The following is a 21371-nucleotide window of genomic DNA, read 5'->3' as shown; positions in this document are numbered from 1 at the left end:
CAGGCTGCTCCACAAACTGGTACAACAAATTCTTATGGTCACCAAAAGCTAACCAAATTTTACAAAATAAAAAAGACTTCCAAACACTTTAATTTGCATTGATTCTTTCCTTCCTTTCCTACCTTTTGGTTCAGTTCAGAGCTCAAGTGACCAGGGTCTATTCCCGCATGTCAGGGTCGGAGACTAAAACCAAGCCTTCACAGAAATCCCTTCATGCACACGTACACAACTGGGCTCACTCATTCGCCGTAGACAGTGGAGATACACCGGTGAGCTCTATGAGTCCAGACCTGGGATAAACCCTGCACTTCCAGGAGGGCACCTGAGAACTAGGGGAAACCACACAAACTCCGTACAGATAGTGCACCCAGTTGGGAACCCATTCATGTTCTCATCAGTGTTGGACCAAATATTATCAGAGAACTAACTAAACAGGGTAAGGGAGAAAGGGAAGGAGGAGTTCAGGGAGGGTGGTGGGGAGTCGCCAAAGTCCGGGGCCATCACCCGGAGGGAGCCTGCGCCCTCTGGAAGGCGGTTTGCATGTCCCTGCTGTGAACACAGGTGGAGTCTCAAGGCACGATGATGCTTAGAGCGACCCATCAACTATCTCCCTGCAGGATATCTAAAGTCTCTTTCCCATGGCTGTCACACGCTGAATACTAATATAGAAAGTAAATTCCAGAATAGAGTCATTATTCCATAAAGTGGTGGAAAAATTGCTCGTCCATCTCAAAGCATGTCACTAATGAACAGTGGACAGAGAAACATCAATGTGACACGCTGCAATAAGGAGAATTACCTACAGAGTCATCTGTTTTTCACAAACTCACTCTAGCAGCTTATGTGCGTCGTGGTAGCCAATTGGGTGGACAGGAATCCTTGGGAGACCAACAGCTTCTGCGATTCCACGCCTATAAGCATATTCTGAAAAAAAAAAAATGAACAAATGTATAATAGAGATTCAATACTTTTTAAAAGGTTCTTTGTAATTTACATTAAACACATTCTCTTGTTTCATATGTTGGAATTAATACAGTAATAAATACAGTAAATAATAAGTTAATAAAAAGAAAAACATAATTAGATGTTAATAAAATGTGGAGCAAACAACATTATCTTACATTTCTGGAAAATTATGGTTATTTTATTTGACTCTCTTGAAAAGTAAACAGGAATATGCACTACAGCACAGCAACTACATTTATAGTCATATACTCAAGGAAGATAAGTACATAAGACTACAAAAAGACCTGCTCAAAATTGCTCACACTGAATATTGCCTGGAATATGCAACCAGGAAAATGAATAAGTAATTTTTGTAGTAAATTTTCACAGTTAAAAGGAAAAAGCCACAAATGATCAGTATAAATCTCAAATTATTATGCTGAATTAAAGAAGCAAAGCACACAAGAATTCACTGATACCATCTCTTAAATAATCAAAACTAGGAAAATGAATTTATGTCGACATATCAGAAAAGGTACCTTTCAGGAATGCATTAGAAATCAACCGGATAAGAACATTAAAGAAACTTCTGGAGTTACTTAATATTAAGTGACCTAGAGGGCACAGCGGGTAGGGCATTTGCCTTGCAAGCAGGCGAACCGGGTTCGATTCCTTTGTCCCTCTCGGAGAGCCTGGCAAGCTACCGGGAGTATCCCGCCCTCGGGGCAGAGCCTGGTGTATTCGATATGCCAAAAACAACAAGTCTCATGATAGAGACACTACTGGTGCTCACTCGAGCAAATGGATGAACAACAGGAAGACAGTCCTACAGTGCTACAGAGGTATTCAGTTATTTGTTTATTTATCTACTTTTGCTGTGTTGGGGATTGACTTCACAGAAGTAAGGCAAGAGCTTTGCTGGTGAGCAATGTTCCCAGTCTTAGAGGTATGCTGTTGGAAAACTGTCTTCTCCTTGGGCCAGAGCAAGAATGCAGTGGATGGTGCTAGCCTTGCACACAGCACACCTGGGTTCCATCCCCAGGACCCCATATCATCCCCAACCACCACTAGGAGGAATTCCTGAAGGCAGAACCAGGAATAACACCTGACCATCTCCAGGTGTGAACCAAAAATCCAAAAAAAAAAAAATTAAAATTAAAAAAAAAGTAAACAAAAAAGTTCTGTTTTGAAAATCTGGCATTTTATTGCTTGAAAATTCCACCATGAAATTATGTATATATATTCTACCAATCCTTAAGATTTAAGAAAAGTAAGAGCTATTTATCTAACTTCATAAATATTTTAAAGCTTCTAATGAAACTGTAGGCAATTTGTGAAATCTTATTCTGCTTATGTAGATATTTTAGGTGTGATTTGCTATAAACTTTTCTAGATAAATAAAAAAAAGACAGTGAATAAATAAACAAAATTTGACAAAGTGGGTTACTTATCTCAATTTCTTATTGTTTTTGGACATATCTGGTAATGCTCAGGGGTTATCCCTGGCCCTACACTCAGGAATCACTCCTGGTCAGTGGGGGGAACCATTTGGGATGCCTGGGATTGAACCAGGGTTAGTTGCATAAAAGGCAAATATCCTATCCTCTGTACTATTGCTACAGCCCCCGTATCTCTATTTTCATATGTTAGAAGTATTCGATAATAAAAAAGCAAAAAATCATATGCAAAAGAAAATTTAATGGACCTTAGTCTCCTAAGAATAATATGGTCGCTCATAAAATACCATCATTTATATTTGACAGTCCACTGAAACATTTAAGTTAATCTCATTTTATATTCATAATTTATGCTTTGTTTAACTAACACAGCTAATATATTTGCATTTTTACATTCTGGAATAAAAAAGAAAAATAAGTAAAATGCAATTTATGTTTAGGCTGCTTACAAAAACCCAAAAATCTCATCTATGACAGTGTACTATGTTCTAAAAAGATTTAAAAATCTAAAATACCTTAAGTTTTAAAGGAATTTATAATGTGATAGAAACAAACAGGTGAACAAATATAAAATGGCAGAAATGCTTTGGCAACCTATTTTATGCACATATTAAGTCTTAATTAGTTTTTTAAAAGTGAGCACATATTTTTGCATGCAGCATTAAAACTGTAAGTATGTTATAAATAAATGACCTCCCGCTGTTAATGATGTACTCCCAGTAGAAACACTTGAGCAGTCAGATACTCCTGAACTCTGGAACTGACTGCCTGAGGGTGAAGTTCAGCTCCTCATTTCATGTTATTCAGATCTGGAGCAGATTGCTACTTTTAACTTTCCGCATTTGAGAGTAGTAATGATAATGCCATGAAGTTTATAGGATTCTCAATGCATGTGAAGAACTGAGATTTAAGGAACACTCATTAAAAGTTAACACTGTGAAACAATTAAATTGTGTGGATGGGCATTCCTCAGTAATAAAACCTGCTCTGACATATAAACCCACTTTTAACTTATTTGAAAAGAAAAATTTTAATTTAGCAGACATGAGGCTCTTTTATTTACTTATCCCAAATTAGTACAATTCATATACTTTGCTGTAAAATATGCATATGTTTATTTCATCTACCTATCTATCTATATTTAATTTGTAGGTGCAAAAAGAATTTTAAAAAGATACTTTTGGTATGTTCAAGGAAATCTTTCAACAAACTAACTTAAAATGGCATTAGGTTGTACAATGATTGAAGCCTAGCACTCACCATTTGCTGGGTAACCAGGCGTAAGAGGATCCCCTGCACCATCAAGGGTCAAGACATTTCCACGCTGAACACCACCTCCAGGAAGACTCCACCCTTCTGGGTAGGAGGGCACTCCGGGAGCAGAGGAATCAGCAGGGTCTGAGTACAAAATGATTCCTTTGGCCCCTGCCAACTCAGCATTTTTAACCTGAAAAACATGTCTTTCTTATTCCAAGTTAGTTGTTCTTAATTTGGTAATTTCGGGAGAGGGGAGAGCTCCCAAGCAGTGCTCAGTGGGTCCAAGAACGCCTTCTGGGGAGTCCAGCTCTGGGTCTCCTTGGCTGCATTAGCCATGCTCAGGAGACGGGGTGGCACGTGCCTTACTCTCACACCGTTTCCCAGGTCTGTTGCCTTCAATATTTAATCATTAGCCCTAGAACAAAGGATGTCTCATAGAGAGACAGGTTTATTTAATTAATTTTCAGCTGTTTAGTTTTTATTGTGTCCTAAAAATGAGTTTCTAGGGTTTGGGTAGCTCTGAGGGAAATTTGAAAATTTTCCATTTTAGTGGTAATGAGTTTCCTTGTTTCTTCCACTGATCTAGATGAACAACAGACCAGTTTAGAAGCACAATAAGCAACAGGCTCCACAAGCCAGGTATCTGCCTTCCATAGCTAAAAAGCAATGTCGTGTGTGTGTGTGTGTGTGTGTGTGTGTGTGTGTTTAATTTCCCACAAAATTTTGAAAATTAGCAAGTAATAGTAGTATTTAAAACTGTGAAATAATAATTTTCTATCAATACATATTAAAATTAATTTAGCACTGGAGAAGCTAGTACAGAGTTGAAGGCACTTGTGCTGCCTGCAGCTACACCCAGATTGCTTTGTGGTTCTGCATAGACCGCCCTAAGCACTGCCAGGAGTATCCTGGAGTATAAAGTCAGAAGCAAACCCTGAATGTTGAGTTAGTAAAACGTTTCAAAGATAGTATTTTAAACAAAGATATTAAAGATTGACAACAAATCCAGCGCATTTGTTTTTGAAGACCCCAGATATAATTTTCAGGCACTGAAAACTCTGCTCATCTTCCAGAATTTCTACTTTGACCTAAATACAGTGACCCAATTTAATGCTCCTCGCTACATTCAAGTATATGTGTCTTCTTTAAAAGGTTACATATAAGAGCATATGAGAGAATCCTGGTCCCTCTGAAAATTTTAAGGATACATATGTGAGATTCAATATGACTTTTTATATTTGGGGAAATAGAAAACAACATGAGTTTTACCTTATTTCCTCTGAAAATTTTTCCATATCTGGCAATCACAATCTTCCCAGAGCAACTGATTTTCATGTCCCGCTCAAGTTTAAAGAAGTCTTCAGTTCGTGCATAATTAACATACACTAGATCACCCTGTAGAGATCATGAATGATTTAATACAAAACTTAAATTCAGGAAGGTGGAATTTTCTCTGTATGAGGATTTCTTCAGATCTTTGAAAGACAGAGGCAAGAGAACTCAAAGGTGCCAATAGCATGATTCTCAGATAAGAGATTTAAGGGAGAAATAAACTTGAATTTAGGAGGCAATTAGATGGGTTACAGACACATGATCTGAATAGCAACTTTAAAAATAATTTTCTATTTTATAGTGGCATGAAACTATAGAAATGTTCTCCAGAAAATCATTTACTATACACATCGCATACAATAGTAAATGATTTGAAAGAGTTCAGGCATTATAAGACAAGAGGTCCTTCCTTGATGAGGGCTTGGGATGTGGTTCAGCAGAAAAACATACTCTCATTGAGGTACCATCACAGAGTAGCTAGAGGGGTATTCATAAGCAGCAGGTAAGAAAGAAGGGTCAGGTATTATACTGTGTCAGGGATCAGGTTCATATGACTACTGTATCTATGCATAATTTTATAATATCTCAATCTAGACTCATAAGTATTCTCCAAATGTCCCTTGCCCACCTGCTTTTTACATTAATTTTGTTTTCATTTTTGTTATTTGGGCCAATGCTCAGGAGTTACTCCTGGCTCTGCCCTTAGGAATTACTCTTAGAGGTGCATGGGGCACCATATGGGATGCTGAGGACCGAACCCAGGTCAGCCACATGCAAGGCAAATGTCCTACCTCCTGTACTATTGCTCTAGCCCTCTAAATTAATTTTTAAAACAAATACATACCTTCATTTTTATATTGGCACTGAAAATTGTTTATCAGATTTTAAGTTACACAGAGTGCAGTTTATAGCATGTTATACATATTTTAATTGTATAAGCAATTTTGACAACTATATATGTCTTACAAGAGTTTTAGAGATACATGCCTTACTCTTGAACATTATTTGAAAAATAACACTATTTTTCAGAAGAGATCATTCATTCCTCATTTAGAATCCATCATTCCTTTCTTGTGTCTGTATTTCACTCCTCCTTCAATAGCACTTTACAGTAAAACATACTTGATTGGTACACGGGATGTGCTACCCAGACCTCCTTGACTGCAAGGATTCTCTCTGGCCAGTCGGCAGCTCTCAGCTGTCAGTGTTCGACAGCGTCCGATCACATCACACCCCTTACTGGGTGCCATCCATTCTGAGCTGCGTGGGAGAATACAGACTTGGACATCTGGATTCAGTAGAGAACAACACGGAAGGGCTCTGACTGCCGAGCTATCAATGGAGGCTGACCCCACCAGGTTCTGCAGCGCCATTTCTCTGAGCCTATAAATTTCCAAATGACATCTAGCATGTTAAAGACTATTTCAGTTTCTCTTACCTATAATATTAGTATTTTTGAAAATTAATTTTGTTCTTAAAAATCGCCATGCTTAAGGTGGCCGCAGCCTCAGAGCTTATAGAAAGTTCAGGTATGAGCCGGCAGTGACGGGGCAACTGCAGTCTCAGGGAAAAGGGGCAGTACAGGCTCGTCCTTCACGCCCTCCCGACGTCACAAGCTGCCCCCCACTAGCAACTCTCTGGCACGGCCATAACACCAGATGCACAGAAACCAATCTCGTAATTATCTGGCTCTCTGCAGAAATCCAAAATCGTGAGGCCGCTATCTCGGCTGCATGACATTACATGATTCTCATAACCGCTATAGAAAACAAAATATTTCACAATGCCTTTTCAGCAATTCTGATTGTTGGGGTAGAAATTCTAAACAATAATGGTGCATCTTTTGTTGAAATAATGAATGTAATCAATGTAGAGAAGAGTTAAGTAGAAATCATCTTCCTCACAGGTATTGGGAGGGTTTGGGGGGGATATATTGGGGTTCTTGGTGGTGAAAAATGAGTACTGGTGAAGTGATAGGTGTTTGATCATTGTATGACCGAGACTTAAACCCGAAAGCTTTGAAACTTTTTCCACAGTGATTCAATAAATAAATATAAGTAGAAAAAAATATATATAAATAAATAAAATCATGAAAAAAACAAAAATAAGGTGGAGTTCATGCCCAATTCAATCAGCTAATCAGTGGCTGAATAAATAGCAGTACTCCTACATTAAAAAATCACCATGTGTATATTATCAAAATTATTATTGGTATAATAGAGTATATCATTACACTTTAGTAAAGTAAAGTAAAGGCCCTCCCATTGATCATCGATTTGCTCTAGCGGGCCCAGTAACGTCTCCATTGGAGACTTTGTTGTTACTGTGTCTGGCATATCCAATACTCTCGGTAGCTTGCCGGGCTCTCCGAGAGGGGCGGAGGAATCGAACTCGGGTCGGCCATGTTGGCCGCATGCAAGGCAGACGCCCTACCCGCTGTGCTATCTCTCCAACCCTTTACTGGAGGAGGACACTGTCCTCCCATTGTTCATCGATTTGCTCGAGCGGGCCCAGTAACGTCTCCATTGGAGACTGTGTTGTTACTGTGTTTGGCATATCGGATACGTCATGGGGAGCTTGCCAGGCTCAGCTGTGCAGGCGAGATACTCTCGGTAGCTTGCCGGGCTCTCCGAGAGGGACGGAGGAATTGAACTCGGGTCGGCCATGTTGGCTGCATGCAAGGCAAACGCCCTACCCGCTGTGCTATCGAGCGATAGCACAGTGGGTAGGGCGTTCGCCTTACACGCGGCCAACATGGCCGACCCGAGTTCGATTCCTCTGCCCCTCTCGGAGAGCCCGGCAAGCTACCGAGAGTATTCAATATGCCAGACACAGTAACAACAAAGTCTCCAATGGAGACGTTACTGGGCCCGCTCGAGCAAATCATTACACTTTAATGAGTAATAAATATCTAAGCATAAAATTTAAGTTGAAATATATCTTGCATGCACTAATGTTATATATGCAGTCATGTTATAAATGGACTATTAGTTACATTAGGGACTAAATAAGTTATTGCTGAGATGATAAGACTAAACTTCATATTTATTTTTTTGTTTATTTTGTTTTTGCTGTTGTTCTTGGGCCACACCCATCAGTTCTCAGAATTTACTCCTGCTCTCATCCAGAATCACTCCTGGTGGGGCTTAGAGACCCTGTGAGCACTGGAATCAAGCCTGGGGTGACCACATGCAAAGCAAGCACACTATTTGCTGTACTATCTTTCCAGTCCCTACATTCATATTTCTTATATTGTACATCTTTTGAGAAATATCAAAAATGGAAATGAAAGGAGTTTTGTAATGGAATTATCATTAAACTATTTAAATTCCATTAATATCCCCAAAAATATACACTGACTGATTTATCCAAATAAAATATAATGATATTGGCTGGAAACTCAATATGGTTGATTTAGCAAAACTTTTGCCTCAGTATAGCAAAACCATCACAATCTTTTGACTAGCCAAATCATCACAACCTTTCACTACCTTTGTGCTGAATATAATGTGTAGATGAATATGAATATAATTGTCTCTCTATTAGAAGTATTTCCAATTTTATTTTAAATATATTTTTAATCGAATCACCATGAGATACAAGTTTCAAAGTCATTCATGATTGAGTTTCAGTCCTACAATATTCCATCACCCATCACATCCCACATACATTTCAAGCCACCAATGTCTCTCGTTTCCCTCCTGCCCATACCCCCTGCTCTGCTCCCAGAGCCTACCTCTATGGCAGACAATTCTCTTCTGTCTCTCTCTTCCTTTTAGACACTGTGGTTTGCAATATTGTTACTGAATATTGTTTTATATTCTCAAAGGAACTTATAATTATGTGGAGCATATAGAGATAATGTAATATGATATATAGTAAAATTAATAACTAAACAAATTATATAGTATATTAAAAGGTGACCAAGTACTTGAAGCCAGAGAAATAGAGTGGCCAGGGCATTGGCCTTACACACAACTGTCCTAGTTTTAATCCTCTGTACCTCATACGGTCCTCTGAGCACTTCCAGGAGTGATCTCTGAGCACAGTCAGGAGTAAGTCCTCAATACCATCGAATATGGCCAAAAAAACAAATCAAAAAAGGTGAAAAGTACTAAAGAAATTTTGCAAATGTTTAAGCAGAGTAGACAAACTGAACTAGTACTAAAGTATATGCCATCTTAATTAAAAACAGATATGCTTATTGAGGTAGTAATGGAATCTTTGCTTCAGTGAAAGGATTCCCACTAAAATTCCTGCTTACATTTCTTCTTAAAAGCATGCACTAATAACACACTATTCATTCACCTTATGAATCTATATTTCAGTGAATATTTGTTTTTTATATAATGCTTTACTTGAAATCTATCTCTATTTAATATCACCAATTTTGAAAACAGTGCTTAAAATGTCTGCAGATGTGCTTACCTTTCAATGAAACAGCACTCCTCACAAAATAATGATGGAGAAAAGATTAGTGAAGACATTAGTTTTTATTTTTATTTTTTTAATTTTTATTAGTGAGACACCATGAGGTACAGTTGTAGACTCACAAATTTTGTGCTTGGGTTTCAATTACACATTGATCAAATACCCATCCCTCCACCAGTGCCCATTTCCCACCACCACGGATCTCAGTATTCCTCCCACCCCCCATCTCCCCCGTCCCACCCTGCCTCTGTGGTAGGGCATTCCCCTTTGTTATCTCTCTCCTTTTGGGTGTTGTGGTTTGCAAAAGAGACATTGAGTGGCAATCATGTTTGGTCTATAGTCTACTTTCAGCATGCTTCTCCCACTATGTAGTGGTTAGAAAAGATGAAGTCATGAATTTTACATACAAGTGGTGCTACATGGAAAGTATCATGTTAAGCGAAATGAGTCAGAAAGAGAGGGAGAGACATAGAAAGATTGCATTCATCTGGGGAATATAAAGTAACAAAATAGGAGACTAACACCCAAGAATGGCCGAGATTAGTACGAGGAATTTTGCTCCATGGCTTGGAGACATTAGTTTTTAAAGTGAAAGCAGACTTTAAAATAAAAACAAATTCGGTAAGGTGCCTCCTAGTACTTCTCAAATGTGAATTGTCATTGTCAGCTTAAAAACAAAAGAGCTTTGCTTCCATACAATGAGCTCTGTAAAACTTATACTGTGCCATTGTTATATGGGTTGGAATAAGCACAGATTGGTATTGTTAGGCTAGGATTACTTTCCTCCAGCTTTCATCTTCCTGCTTCTGTTAAAAGAAACAGACTTAGAGGGCAGCCTTGGGTGATTCTCAGTGATGCTCAGCCTATTGGGCGTGCAGTATAAAGCAACAGCTTCAAGATACATAAGCGCTCAGGCCCTGTGGTGCCACTCCAGGACAGCTCAGGGGCACATGTGGTGCCCGAAACTGCATCTGAGTCGGCAGCACGCAAAGCATGGGTCTTAGCCATTTACAGTTCCACTCCCCAAGGCACAGTTCTTCAACCATTATAACCACCATCATCTTAGAACCTTTTTAGAAACACAAATTTTCAAACCTTATCTACGGTTTACTGAAATTTAGTGGGGATTTATAACCCCTCCTGGATGATTGTGATAATTGTTGAAGTTTAAGAAACGTCTGATGAGACTATTTTAGAGCATACCATCAAACTTGTAAATTCAAAGTTCTAGGAAGAACCCAATATTTCACATTTCAGAGTAATCAGCTGTAGCCTCACAGACTTTGTTAAGTTCACATAAAAACTTACACAAATAAAAAAGAAAAAAATTCTTTTTTGGTTAGATTACCAGTGACCCAATATTACACATCCATCATTTCCATTTCTTATATCCCTAATTTTTACTTAATTTTATTATTTATTTATTATTATAAGTATTCTTTTAACATGTTAGTTTTTAAGGAAGAACTTTTTTATATCATTAAATACAAAGTTAACTACTTAGTTAAAATATATTTCATACAATAAAAAAGTATTCTATTCTGAATTAGGGAGAGTTTTGAAATTATAAATAAGTTAATCTATAAAATATATTGGTGCATGATTTCTCTCATAGAAATGGGTTATCTCACAGAATGCTGTATCAAACATACAGCAATGCCTAATAATAACCAATTTCTAGTTTGTGTAACAAATCCTAATTGATTAGTGATGATAGATTTTTATAAGTTAATTGAATTCTAAAGTTTAACCATCTTACAAAAATACAAATTACTATGCAGAAATATCAGGAATTTATTCCTTTAGGACTATAAAGATGATTGTATAATTTCATATTATAGTATTTTAGCTTAATAAATCATACTAATACTCTGAATAGAAAATATATAAACTGTTTTCATATATTTGAAAATGACAAAACACAGTAACAACAAAGTCTCCAATGGAGACATTACTGGGCCTGCTCGAGCAAATCGATGAACAACGGGAGGATATGACAGGACCACCAAATTATTTAAAAATTAAACAGTAGTAAACTATACAGCATTTTCTTACATATAAATTATTTGACAATAGCCTTGCACTGCACTGTCCTCCCGTTGTTGTTCATGATTTGTTAGAGTGGGCCCAGTAATATCTCCATTGAGAGACTTATTGTTACTGTGTTTAGCATATCAAATACACCACAGGAGCTTGGCAGGCTTTTCCATGAGGGCGAGATACTCTCAGTAGCTTGCAGGGCTGGCTCTCAGAGAGGGGCAAATGAATCGAACCTGGGTCGGCCAGGTCGGCCACATGCAAGGCAAATGCCCTACCTGCTGTACTATCACTCCAGCCCCATCTGACAATAAAAAGAATAAATATTTTCTAAATTCTAACACTTGTGAATCTCAGAGTTTGTCTGTAAAAGATGCTTTACCAAATAATTAAAGGTTCTTTTGTCATGGTACCCCAATCAAAAGTAGCACTGTACTCCCGTTGTTCATCATTTGCTCAAGTGGGCACTAGTAATGTCTCTATTGTCTCAAGTTTACCTTAAGGCTCTTATTATTTCTCAAACACATGTACATTCTGAATTTGTGCAACACATCACGCTAAACATTATGAACAAGAAATAATAAATATTCCTTTTTTATTGAGACATTCTAGTATCTTAATTGTGGAAAAGCAGTAAATACATAATTATATCAAATTTTCTGTTTAATTCTTGCCTGTGAGGGATTTCTAACACCAGGGCTTAATCCATGCAAGGCATACATTACCCCCTCAGCGACGTCCCACCTATGTGTGTTGTGTGGTTACCTGAGGTGTTCCTTTTGGAGAGAAAGCACTAAACGGTGGAACAACATCTGAAACATTTTCATATCCTGGACAAGGTGGTTCATATAAGGATGTGTTGAAAATCTAAAGGAATACAATAATAATAAGTAAATGGGAAAATATGCATGATTTCACATCAGCAGATAGTTCATCACTCAGTCTTTAGAAGGAGAGGGGTTTGGACCACATGAAGATGCTCAAGGGCTATCCCTGTCTCTGTGTTCAGGGCTCATTCCTGCTGTTGCTGGTGCTGCTAACAGCTCAAAGAGGGTTGGTTGCCTTCGAAACAAGTGCCTTAAGCCCTGTACTATATCTCTGGTCCCTTTCAGTATTTGGAAAATACATATCAAATACTCAATACTTTGCTGGAAAAGGTGAAGATTTTTTAGGCAAATGAACTTACAAATCCTGCTGAATCCCTAAGCACCAATTTATGATTTGATAATAATAGTTTAAAAGCCTAATAGAACAACACTGTTTAGCAATCTTGCACCTGAGTCTCTAGGTTTCTTAACGACTTGTGCAGTATTTTTTATAGCGTGAACCTACAAAAATGCATTTAACTCGGTTGCTTAGAAGTTTGCCAATATGTTAAGTATTAACAAAATAATAGCACAACTAAAATGTAGAACCGTAGCACTGTCCTCCCATTGTTCATCGATTTGCTTGAGCAGGTACCAGTAACATCCTTATTGTGAGACTTGTTGTTACTGTTTTTAGCATATCAAATACACCACGGGGAGCTTGCCAGGCTCTGCCATGACCACTAAAATGTAAATATTAAAAATAAAGATAGCAACAACACCATGCATTAGTTTTCACGGTTTTTCAAAACATATATTACATTCACAATTCATAAGAAAGTAGTTCACAGTAGTAAGGAGATAGGAAAAGGCATCATTCACAAGTTTCAATTATGTCAATTCATAACATTATCTGGAAATTGTATAGCATTCTTCCATAAGGTTAGCAACTGGAAAGGAGCATAACCAGTGGGAAAGTTTTTCTTTTCTTTCTCACCTTTCCTTTCCTTTCTTTTCTTTGTCTGATGCCCTTTCCTCTTTCCTTTCCTTACCTCATTTCCATTTCCATCTATTATTGAGATGTAGTTGGGATGAGTTTTATTTGGATAAGATAACAGGACGTCATAATGGACCAACTCAACAGAATCCAGGCCAAATTCTTTCCACTGGGATTGAATTTGCTTTGCAAGATGAAAGTTTTGTTTTGTTCCTGCTAAATGTGGTATTCTTGTAAAATTACTGTTAAAAAATTGAAAGTAATTAGAAATATTTAGTCAGTTTATCCAAAATCAGTTGCCAGATAAGATAGATTTACATAAAAATTCATTGAAATGTAATACATTAAAAAACAAAATAATATTATTAATGCATCAAATAGATTTTATTTGTATGGTGGGGCTCAAGTCTAGGACTTTGTACATTCAAGGCAAGTGCTCTACCCAAGCTCAGCTCATGATCCCAAATAGTATTTTTGAAGTATTTTGAATTTTTTTTAAGTTTTTGGGTCACATCCAGTGATGCTCAGGAGGTACTCATGCTGTGCACTCAGGAATTACTCCTGGCAACGCTCTGGAGACCATAGGGGATGCCTGAGATTGAACCCAGGTCAGTTGTAATCACCTTACGGCCTGTACTATCTTTCCAACCCAGTATTTATTTTTAAATACTGAAAACAAAAATCAAGTAAGAAACCTTTCTGTTTGTAACCATTTATAAAGTATCTTCGTTGAGAAATTTCTCAACATGAGTAGAATAAATGTCTTGTACTCCATCAATCGTGCAATGTAATATACTGAAAATACATGATAAAAACTAGTAATACCAGAAATGACTTTAACAAATAAATCATGTGACCAAAATTTTGTCTAGCAGAAATATTTTCATGGGTAGACTAATTTCTTAATTAATGTACTTAGATATCAGTGCATTTATTTTTACCCCTAAAACATATACAATTAAATAAACTAAAATGTTATCTTAGTTAATAAACAACTAGAAAATAAATACAATAAATTTCTCCTATTTCATAGAAACAAATTTTAAACTTCATGAATACTAGCTCATTGTTATTTTATTATCTTTTTAATTTCTATATGGAAAAACATCCAACAAATCATCATGTGTAATAGAAACACATCTATTTCAAAGTCACAGACTCCATGAACTGCATGAGTTCTTAATTCAAAATAAATAGGTTTTTCTAAAATCAACACACTCCTGTCCTTTTAGGTAACTTTGTTTTTATTTTGGGAACACACCTACTGATACTCAGGGGTTACTACTCTTGTCTCTGCACTCAGGAATCACTCCTAGCAGTGCTCAGGAGATTAAAAACTTAAAGAAAATCTAGTTACTAAATATTGCATCAAAACTTCATATTGCATCAACATTTCAAAATAGAATAACAAAATTTTCCAACAATAAATTTCTGGTAAATGCTTACTATAAGAATTTCTTGATATTCTCAGCATTCAATTCTTCAAAAAAGGCCATCTTCATATTATGTTGTAAATCAGTTTTAGTAGCTTCATGGGATGACTTCATAAACCATCCTATAAAATATATATGAATATTATAATGAGATATGCACTAATAGACAAGATATACTTTTACTACTGCATCATCCGTGCCAGGCTGTGAGGCAGGTGAGAGCCCTCCCCACTCCAAGGGATCCAGCCCCAGCAGCTGACCGCCTCTGCCCAACCACCACCACACTCCAGGATGCTTTCTGGACCACGCAGCCACATTGCAGCTGCATGACACATTATAAGACACTTCCTACCCATTGATGCCTCTCACAGAGCCCAGCAAGCTACCGAGAGTATCCCACCCACACGGGCAGAGCCCGGCAAGCCCTCCATGGCATATTTGATATGCCAAATTAAGTAACGACAATAGGTCTCATTTTCCTGACCCTGAAAGAGCCTCCAATCATTGGGAAAAGATGAGTAGGAAGAGGCTGCTAAAATCTCAGGGCTGGGAGGAATAGAGATGTTACTGGCACCCACTCAAGTAAATCGAAGATCAATGGGATGACAACAATACAGTGATTCAGCGATCATATGTAAAACATAAATTATCATGGTCTGACATTTAACAGATTTTCTGACATTTCATTCTAATTCCACTGGGGGGGGGGTTCAAGTAGATTTTTAAATTCAAATCAATCTTAACATATTTAAAAGATCAAATTTCAATAATATTTTTACTATCCTAAGATATGGTTTATGGAAAAAATCAGCACCAAAATGTTTTAATGGGGGTCAACAGGATGTCCTGAGTATGAAGGCAAAGGAAGTGTGCTTGTTCTTTCAAGTTTCATACTCAGTATTTGTCCTGCTGACAGAATAAACATTATAATGTTTTAATGCATTGATTATAGTATTCCTAATACATATTTTACCCTAAACCATTGAACCAGTAAAAACTCGGACTTTTCCTGTTTCTAAAGCTACAACAAAATACTCTTAAGGTTTTGTGTTTCTGGTTGAAGAAGGCCTCAGAAAACTACAGTGAAACAATTCACCCAATATCTCTGTGACTCTTCACCCAATATCTCTGTGACTTCAGTGTGCAGGGTGATCGTGTCCAGCAAAATCACTGTTAATACTGGGAAGTTGGCTCTAAATCTGAGGGAAATGGACATCTGAAAAGATTTATTTAGAAAAAAACTACTTAATCTGAACATAAAATGGTTTCCCAAATCACTCAGCTAGCTTTTCTGGAGGTTTCCAAAAACATCGAGGCTTAAATATTTCAATTGTGATCTAAAAATAAGCAGAATGAAGAAGAGGGAGCCTTTGGGGTAAGGGAGAACAATGAATCCTTGGGGGAAAAGAAGCATCTAATAATAGGGAACCTCTTCTGGTACTCCACTAAAAAGGGGAAAAAGCTATTAGAAATAATAACAAAACCAGAATATACAGCTAGAGATGCAGCCCAGTGGCAGAGCACAAGAGCAGGGGAAGGGAGGGAGGAGAAGGGAAAAGCAAAAACAAAAAATGTATAAAATCAATATATAAAAATCTGGACCTGACACACATCAAGAAAAACAAGAACAACCAGTGCTGGCACATATGCCCAGAGAAAGGACACTCAATGTTGCTGGAAATGTCAGCCTTGCCCAGCTTGGTTTGGAAAACACTATGGATATTCCTCAAAGAATAAGAAACTGAGCTTCTGTAAGACCCAGCAATACCGAACCTAGGAATATACCCTAGAAGCCCAAAAATACAATACCGAAAAACCATCTGCATGTCTTTGTTCATTGTGGCACTATTCACAATTGCCAGAATATGGAAAGAACCTGAATGCCCAGAACAGATAAGTGGACAAAGAAACTATGGTATACCTAAACAATGGAATATGCAGCTGTTAGGGAAAATGAAGTCACAAAATTTGCTTATACTTGGATGGACATGGAGAGTCATAAACTGAGTCAAATGAGTCAGAAGGTGTGGGATATAGATTGATCACACTCATTTGTGGGGTATGATGTCCATTTAGAGCCAACTTCCCAGTGTTAAAGGTGATAATATAATCTGGTTGAACATGATCCCCTGCGGGCACTGGATAGTCACAGAGATGTTGGGTGAATTATAGTTTCACTGTAGCTTTCTGAAGCCTTCTTCAAACACTATATATGAAAGCATAACATGAGAATAATACCCAAAGCCTATAGAAACGAGGCCAGAAGACCAGTCCATGGTAGGAAGCGGAAGCTTGCCCCAATGTGTGGGGGAGTACAGTTAGGATAGAGAAGGGTGTGACAATGATGATTGGAAATGGTCACTCTGGACAAGAACTGAGGAAGTAAATTGATATATGTGATAATCTTTCAATAACAGTATTGCAAAGCACAGTGCTAGAGAGAGAGAGAGAGAGAGAGAGAGAGAGAGAGAGAGGTCTGTCATAGAAGCAGGCTGGACTAATGTAGGAGGTAAACTGGGGACATTAGCGGCAGGAAAAGAACAAAAAGACAAAAAAAACTGGGCCTAAGAAGAGCTCAGTGGGCACAGGCACTGTTTTACAGAGGGGGATCTGACTTTGAAACTCCATGTCCTTCACACCACCCTCAGCACCACTGGGTATAGCCCTGGAAGTCCCTGAGTGTGGCCATTTTGGCAATGATGGCCCCTGGCGCCATGGGGCCCAAGGCTGCATCTTGATTGGGTGAATACTGTCTGCAGTGACCCCTCGAACCTTCCAGGCACTGTTTGGGAGGCCTCCATCCACTTGAAAAATCCGCTACGCTACTATATGCATTAAAAAAAAAAAGTTAAAATGAGGTGTTCCATGCTTTATGTGTCTAAAGAAGAAACCGCTAAAATAGCCATTTAACCTATAGTAATATTTACAGATTCATTAAAACCTTATTAAAATCCGAATGACATTCTCCACAGAAATAGAATTCAAAAATCCTAAAATCTCATGGGACCAAAATAGACCTTGAAAAGTCCAAGATCAAGATGTAGAACAACAACAGTGAGTGTTGTCTCACTGTAAACTATTTTACAAATCCATAGTACTCAAAACATGTGGTATTTGAACACTAACAGATACGGAGATCAATTCACAAAACTCAGATGAGGGGCCAGAGGGAAGTCCGCAGGCAGGAGTCTCAGTGACCTAGCACAGGCCTGGCATCCCCAGCAGCGTGCTGGGTGACCCCCAAACCAAAAATAAAGGACAAGCAAGGGAAGATGAAAGGAATGGGGTGAAAGGGGTCAGGGTTGCTGGGCAGTATGCTAGTAAAGGAAACAGAGCATACGTGGAAAATTCATTCAAAATGCATAATGACTCGAACAGAATCTGTGAATAGGACTTAGCAGATCTAAATACAAAACGTTTTGGAAACGTAGTTAGGTCCTTAGCCTCTACCCCAGTCATTATTTTCTTTATTTTTCTCTTCATAGTTCGTTATTATTCTTGTCAACATCAAGAAAAATATAGATAAGATAAAGAAACGGGTCCACCTCAAACTAAAAAAGTTCTGAGCAGTGCAAACGGAAACGCATGGCCCTGGAGGGGCTGCCAGTCCCCCAGCAGGGCTCAGGGGTCCCCGCGAAGGCGGACCCTGGGACCCCCGCTAGCCTGCCCGCCCCGCGGTCCACCTACCAAGCAGGAAGCCCAGGCCCAGCAGCCCAGAGGCCAGCCCCAGGGCAGATGCACACGGCCCGCGGGGACACCGGCCCGCGCTCCGGAGGGTCCACATGGAGCCGCGGCCGCTGGGTACTGTCCCGCTGCTCCGCTGCCCGCCGCTGCCCGCCGCTGCCCGCGCTGCCCGCGCCGCCGCCTGCCGCAGCCCGCCCGGCCAATCCCGGCACGGAGGCGGACTCGGGGCGGTCCTGCGGGAAGGTCCAGACTGACCACAGCCGGGTCTATCCTGCAGCTGTCCAGCTGTCCTTGCTTCACTGTGCAGAGGGAAGGGAGGGAGCTGGGCCCGGGACGGGGATCCCCCGGGTCCAGGTGGGCTGGCGGTACTGGGCATCTCCCGGGTCCAGGTGGGCTGTCAGGCCGGACTGTCAGAAGATCTCGCAAGACCTTTTGCCGGCGCAGAGGTCCTGTGGAGACACGCTAAGGAGCAAGCAGGACAAGCCGGTTGGGTCTGGCAGTGGTGGGGGGCGTCAAGGGTGCCCTGGTGCCAGTGTGAGCTCCCGCGGTGCTGCTTCTGGTGAAAGGCGCTGATATTAACAAGCTTCTGGGGAAGTTATTCATTAATTTACAGAACAACGCCATTTAAAAGAAATAATATTGAAATTTTCTGAAGTCAGAGAAATGCCGCTTTCATAATCCAGCGGCACTTGTTGCTGTTTTATAAATAGCTATAAAATAAGTTTTTGTTTGAATTAACCTAAAAGGCGATTGCACATACTTCTATCACTGTTATAAATTTTAAGTTTCTTTAAAAAAACTTTAAGACCCTGTGATTTATATTAATGTTAATGATGTATTTTCATGCATACAATGTTCCAACATTCGAGATGCTGGGAATCACACCCGAGTCACTTGTGAAAGACAACACCTTCCCTGCTGCGCTCTCTCTCCAGACTCTTGCAGAAGGTTATTTGATGAGCATGTGATATAAACAAACAAGAAAAATCTCTCTTTTATAAATTAACTCATAGTTATCATTACAACTCTTAAAGCTTGGTACCATTGCCCTTTTATTTAGCACATATAAAAATCATAATTTAATTAGATGAAGAAAATCACCCAGACACAAAACCAAAAAGTAATTCAATGTCTGCCCTTCTCTAAAACACTCCAGTTCCTGAGACCAGAGAGATAGTACAGACAGACGGTCCGGCACTCACAGTGCACTGGTTGACCCAAATTGGATCCCTGGCATCCCTATGGTCCCCTGAGCACTGCTTGAGCTCAAAGCCAGGCATAATCCCTGAGTACTGTCCAATGTTGCTCAAAAAGCATAAAGAAAAACAGCAAAAAAAAAAGTCTCCACTTTTTGATTTAGAAAAAGTACACTTGCCAAGAGTTTTGCAAAGGAATACTGTTCTCAGAGCAGAATACAAGAACTAAACTTCAGCAATTGGCTTACTTGAATACATGCTTTACTTGTGAAATGTGTGATCATCCAATAACATAATGAAGATTTTATTTTTATGGAGGAAGAGTTGATATAAAATGAAAGTGTTTGGAATTTCAGATGTGACCATAAATGAAGCAGTCACACTTTGTTCAACGTGAGAATAGGTTTTTATTTTTTTGAAAATAGTAGAACTTTATAACAAATTAATTCATGTCCTATACAGCAAGTTGGAATAAATTTTTAAAAATTAGAGAGTGAAAGAGTGACTCTCAGATCTTAATAAAAGGATGTCTCCTGCACACATGAAGCTTACACTTTAAAAAGAAGACATACTTAAAAAATATTAAAGCCCCATAATTTATGAAGTGATTCATAGCTGGCTGTAGATATGCAGTGTTCTCACCAAGTGTCACCTTTCCTCCATCAGGGTCCCAGGGTCCCTCCCCTACTCCCCCCCCAGCCTGATTTTTGACAGGTACCTTTGTAAGAGTGGTTGTTACAGTTTGGGGTCTCATAGTTTCAATACTGTTCACTCTGTGGTTTGAGTACTTACCTATACCATTCCTTTACATCACTGATACACATGAACTCCAGCTCCCTACCCTGGTCCCATTGTGGTCTCTTCCCCTTGGTTCTGGAATTCTTTCCTTCTCTGTACTCCTCTCTATATATTCTGTGGTCAAGAGTGATGTAAATATTTCCCCTTTAAAACAATGCATTCCATCATCCAGTTATTCTAAATACCACATACAAATGAGATCATCCTGTATTTGTCTGTATTCTTCTGGCTTACTTCAGGGAACAAGACATCTTCCATCTTCAACTATCCATGTTGATGTGATTTGCACAATTTCATTGTTCTTTATAGGTGAGCAGTATTCCACTGTGCATATATGCCACATTTTTATAACTCACTTATCTATTGTTGGACATCTAGGTTAATTCCATATCTTAGTTATTTGTATTGAGTGCTGCTATGAATAATGGTGTACATATGTCCTTTTGAAGAAATGTTTATTCTGTTGAAAGGGTAGATAACACAAAGAAGAATTGTTGGGTCATATAGCAGCTCAATTCTAAGTTTACTGAGAACCCTATATATTATTTTACATGGGGGTGGAACCAGGCAATATTTCTAACAGCAGTGGATAAGAGTTCCTTTTTCACCATATCCCTGTCAACACAATTTGCTCTCAGTATCTTAGATATTCCTGCGTGCACGACAGAGCCTAGCAATCTACCCGTGGAGTACTAGTATGCCAAAAAAAGTAATAATAAGTCCTCATTCCCCTGACCCTGAAAGAGCCCCCAATATGCCATCGGGCTACACTGGCACGTGCCAGGAACGAATGGAGATGTTACTGGCACCCACTTGAACAAATCGATGAACAACAGGATGATAGTAATAGTGATAGTGATTTTAGATATGTGCCATTCTCACTGGTATAAGATGCTATCTCATTGTTGTCTTGATTTGGAATTCTCTAATAAGTTATGATGAGCATTTTTTTATGTGCCTTTTGCTCTTTACTTGGTCTTCCTCAGTGAATTCCCTGA

At 38.8% G+C, this 21371-nt stretch overlaps 1 protein-coding gene across 3 annotated transcripts in view; it reads right to left on the bottom strand.

The window, feature by feature from the left end:
- The window catches only part of FOLH1 (folate hydrolase 1), a 73736-nt gene extending 55257 nt beyond the window's left edge, over positions 1-18479 (bottom strand). For all 3 annotated transcript variants that reach the window (XM_056114601.1, XM_056114602.1, XM_056114603.1), the window contains exons 1-7: positions 18383-18479; positions 14709-14817; positions 13318-13504; positions 12225-12326; positions 4929-5054; positions 3663-3849; positions 831-924 (exon numbers count right to left, since the gene is read on the bottom strand). In XM_056114601.1, the coding sequence (XP_055970576.1) occupies positions 831-924; positions 3663-3849; positions 4929-5054; positions 12225-12326; positions 13318-13504; positions 14709-14817; positions 18383-18479 (902 nt within the window). The remainder of the gene's footprint in view (positions 1-830; positions 925-3662; positions 3850-4928; positions 5055-12224; positions 12327-13317; positions 13505-14708; positions 14818-18382) is intronic.
- Between the last annotated feature and the right edge of the window lie 2892 nt (positions 18480-21371).

Source organism: Sorex fumeus, unplaced genomic scaffold (assembly GCF_029834395.1).
Source record: "Sorex fumeus unplaced genomic scaffold, SorFum_2.1 ptg000026l, whole genome shotgun sequence".
NCBI lineage: Eukaryota > Metazoa > Chordata > Mammalia > Eulipotyphla > Soricidae > Sorex > Sorex fumeus.
This window is presented reverse-complemented; position numbering and strand designations above follow the sequence as displayed.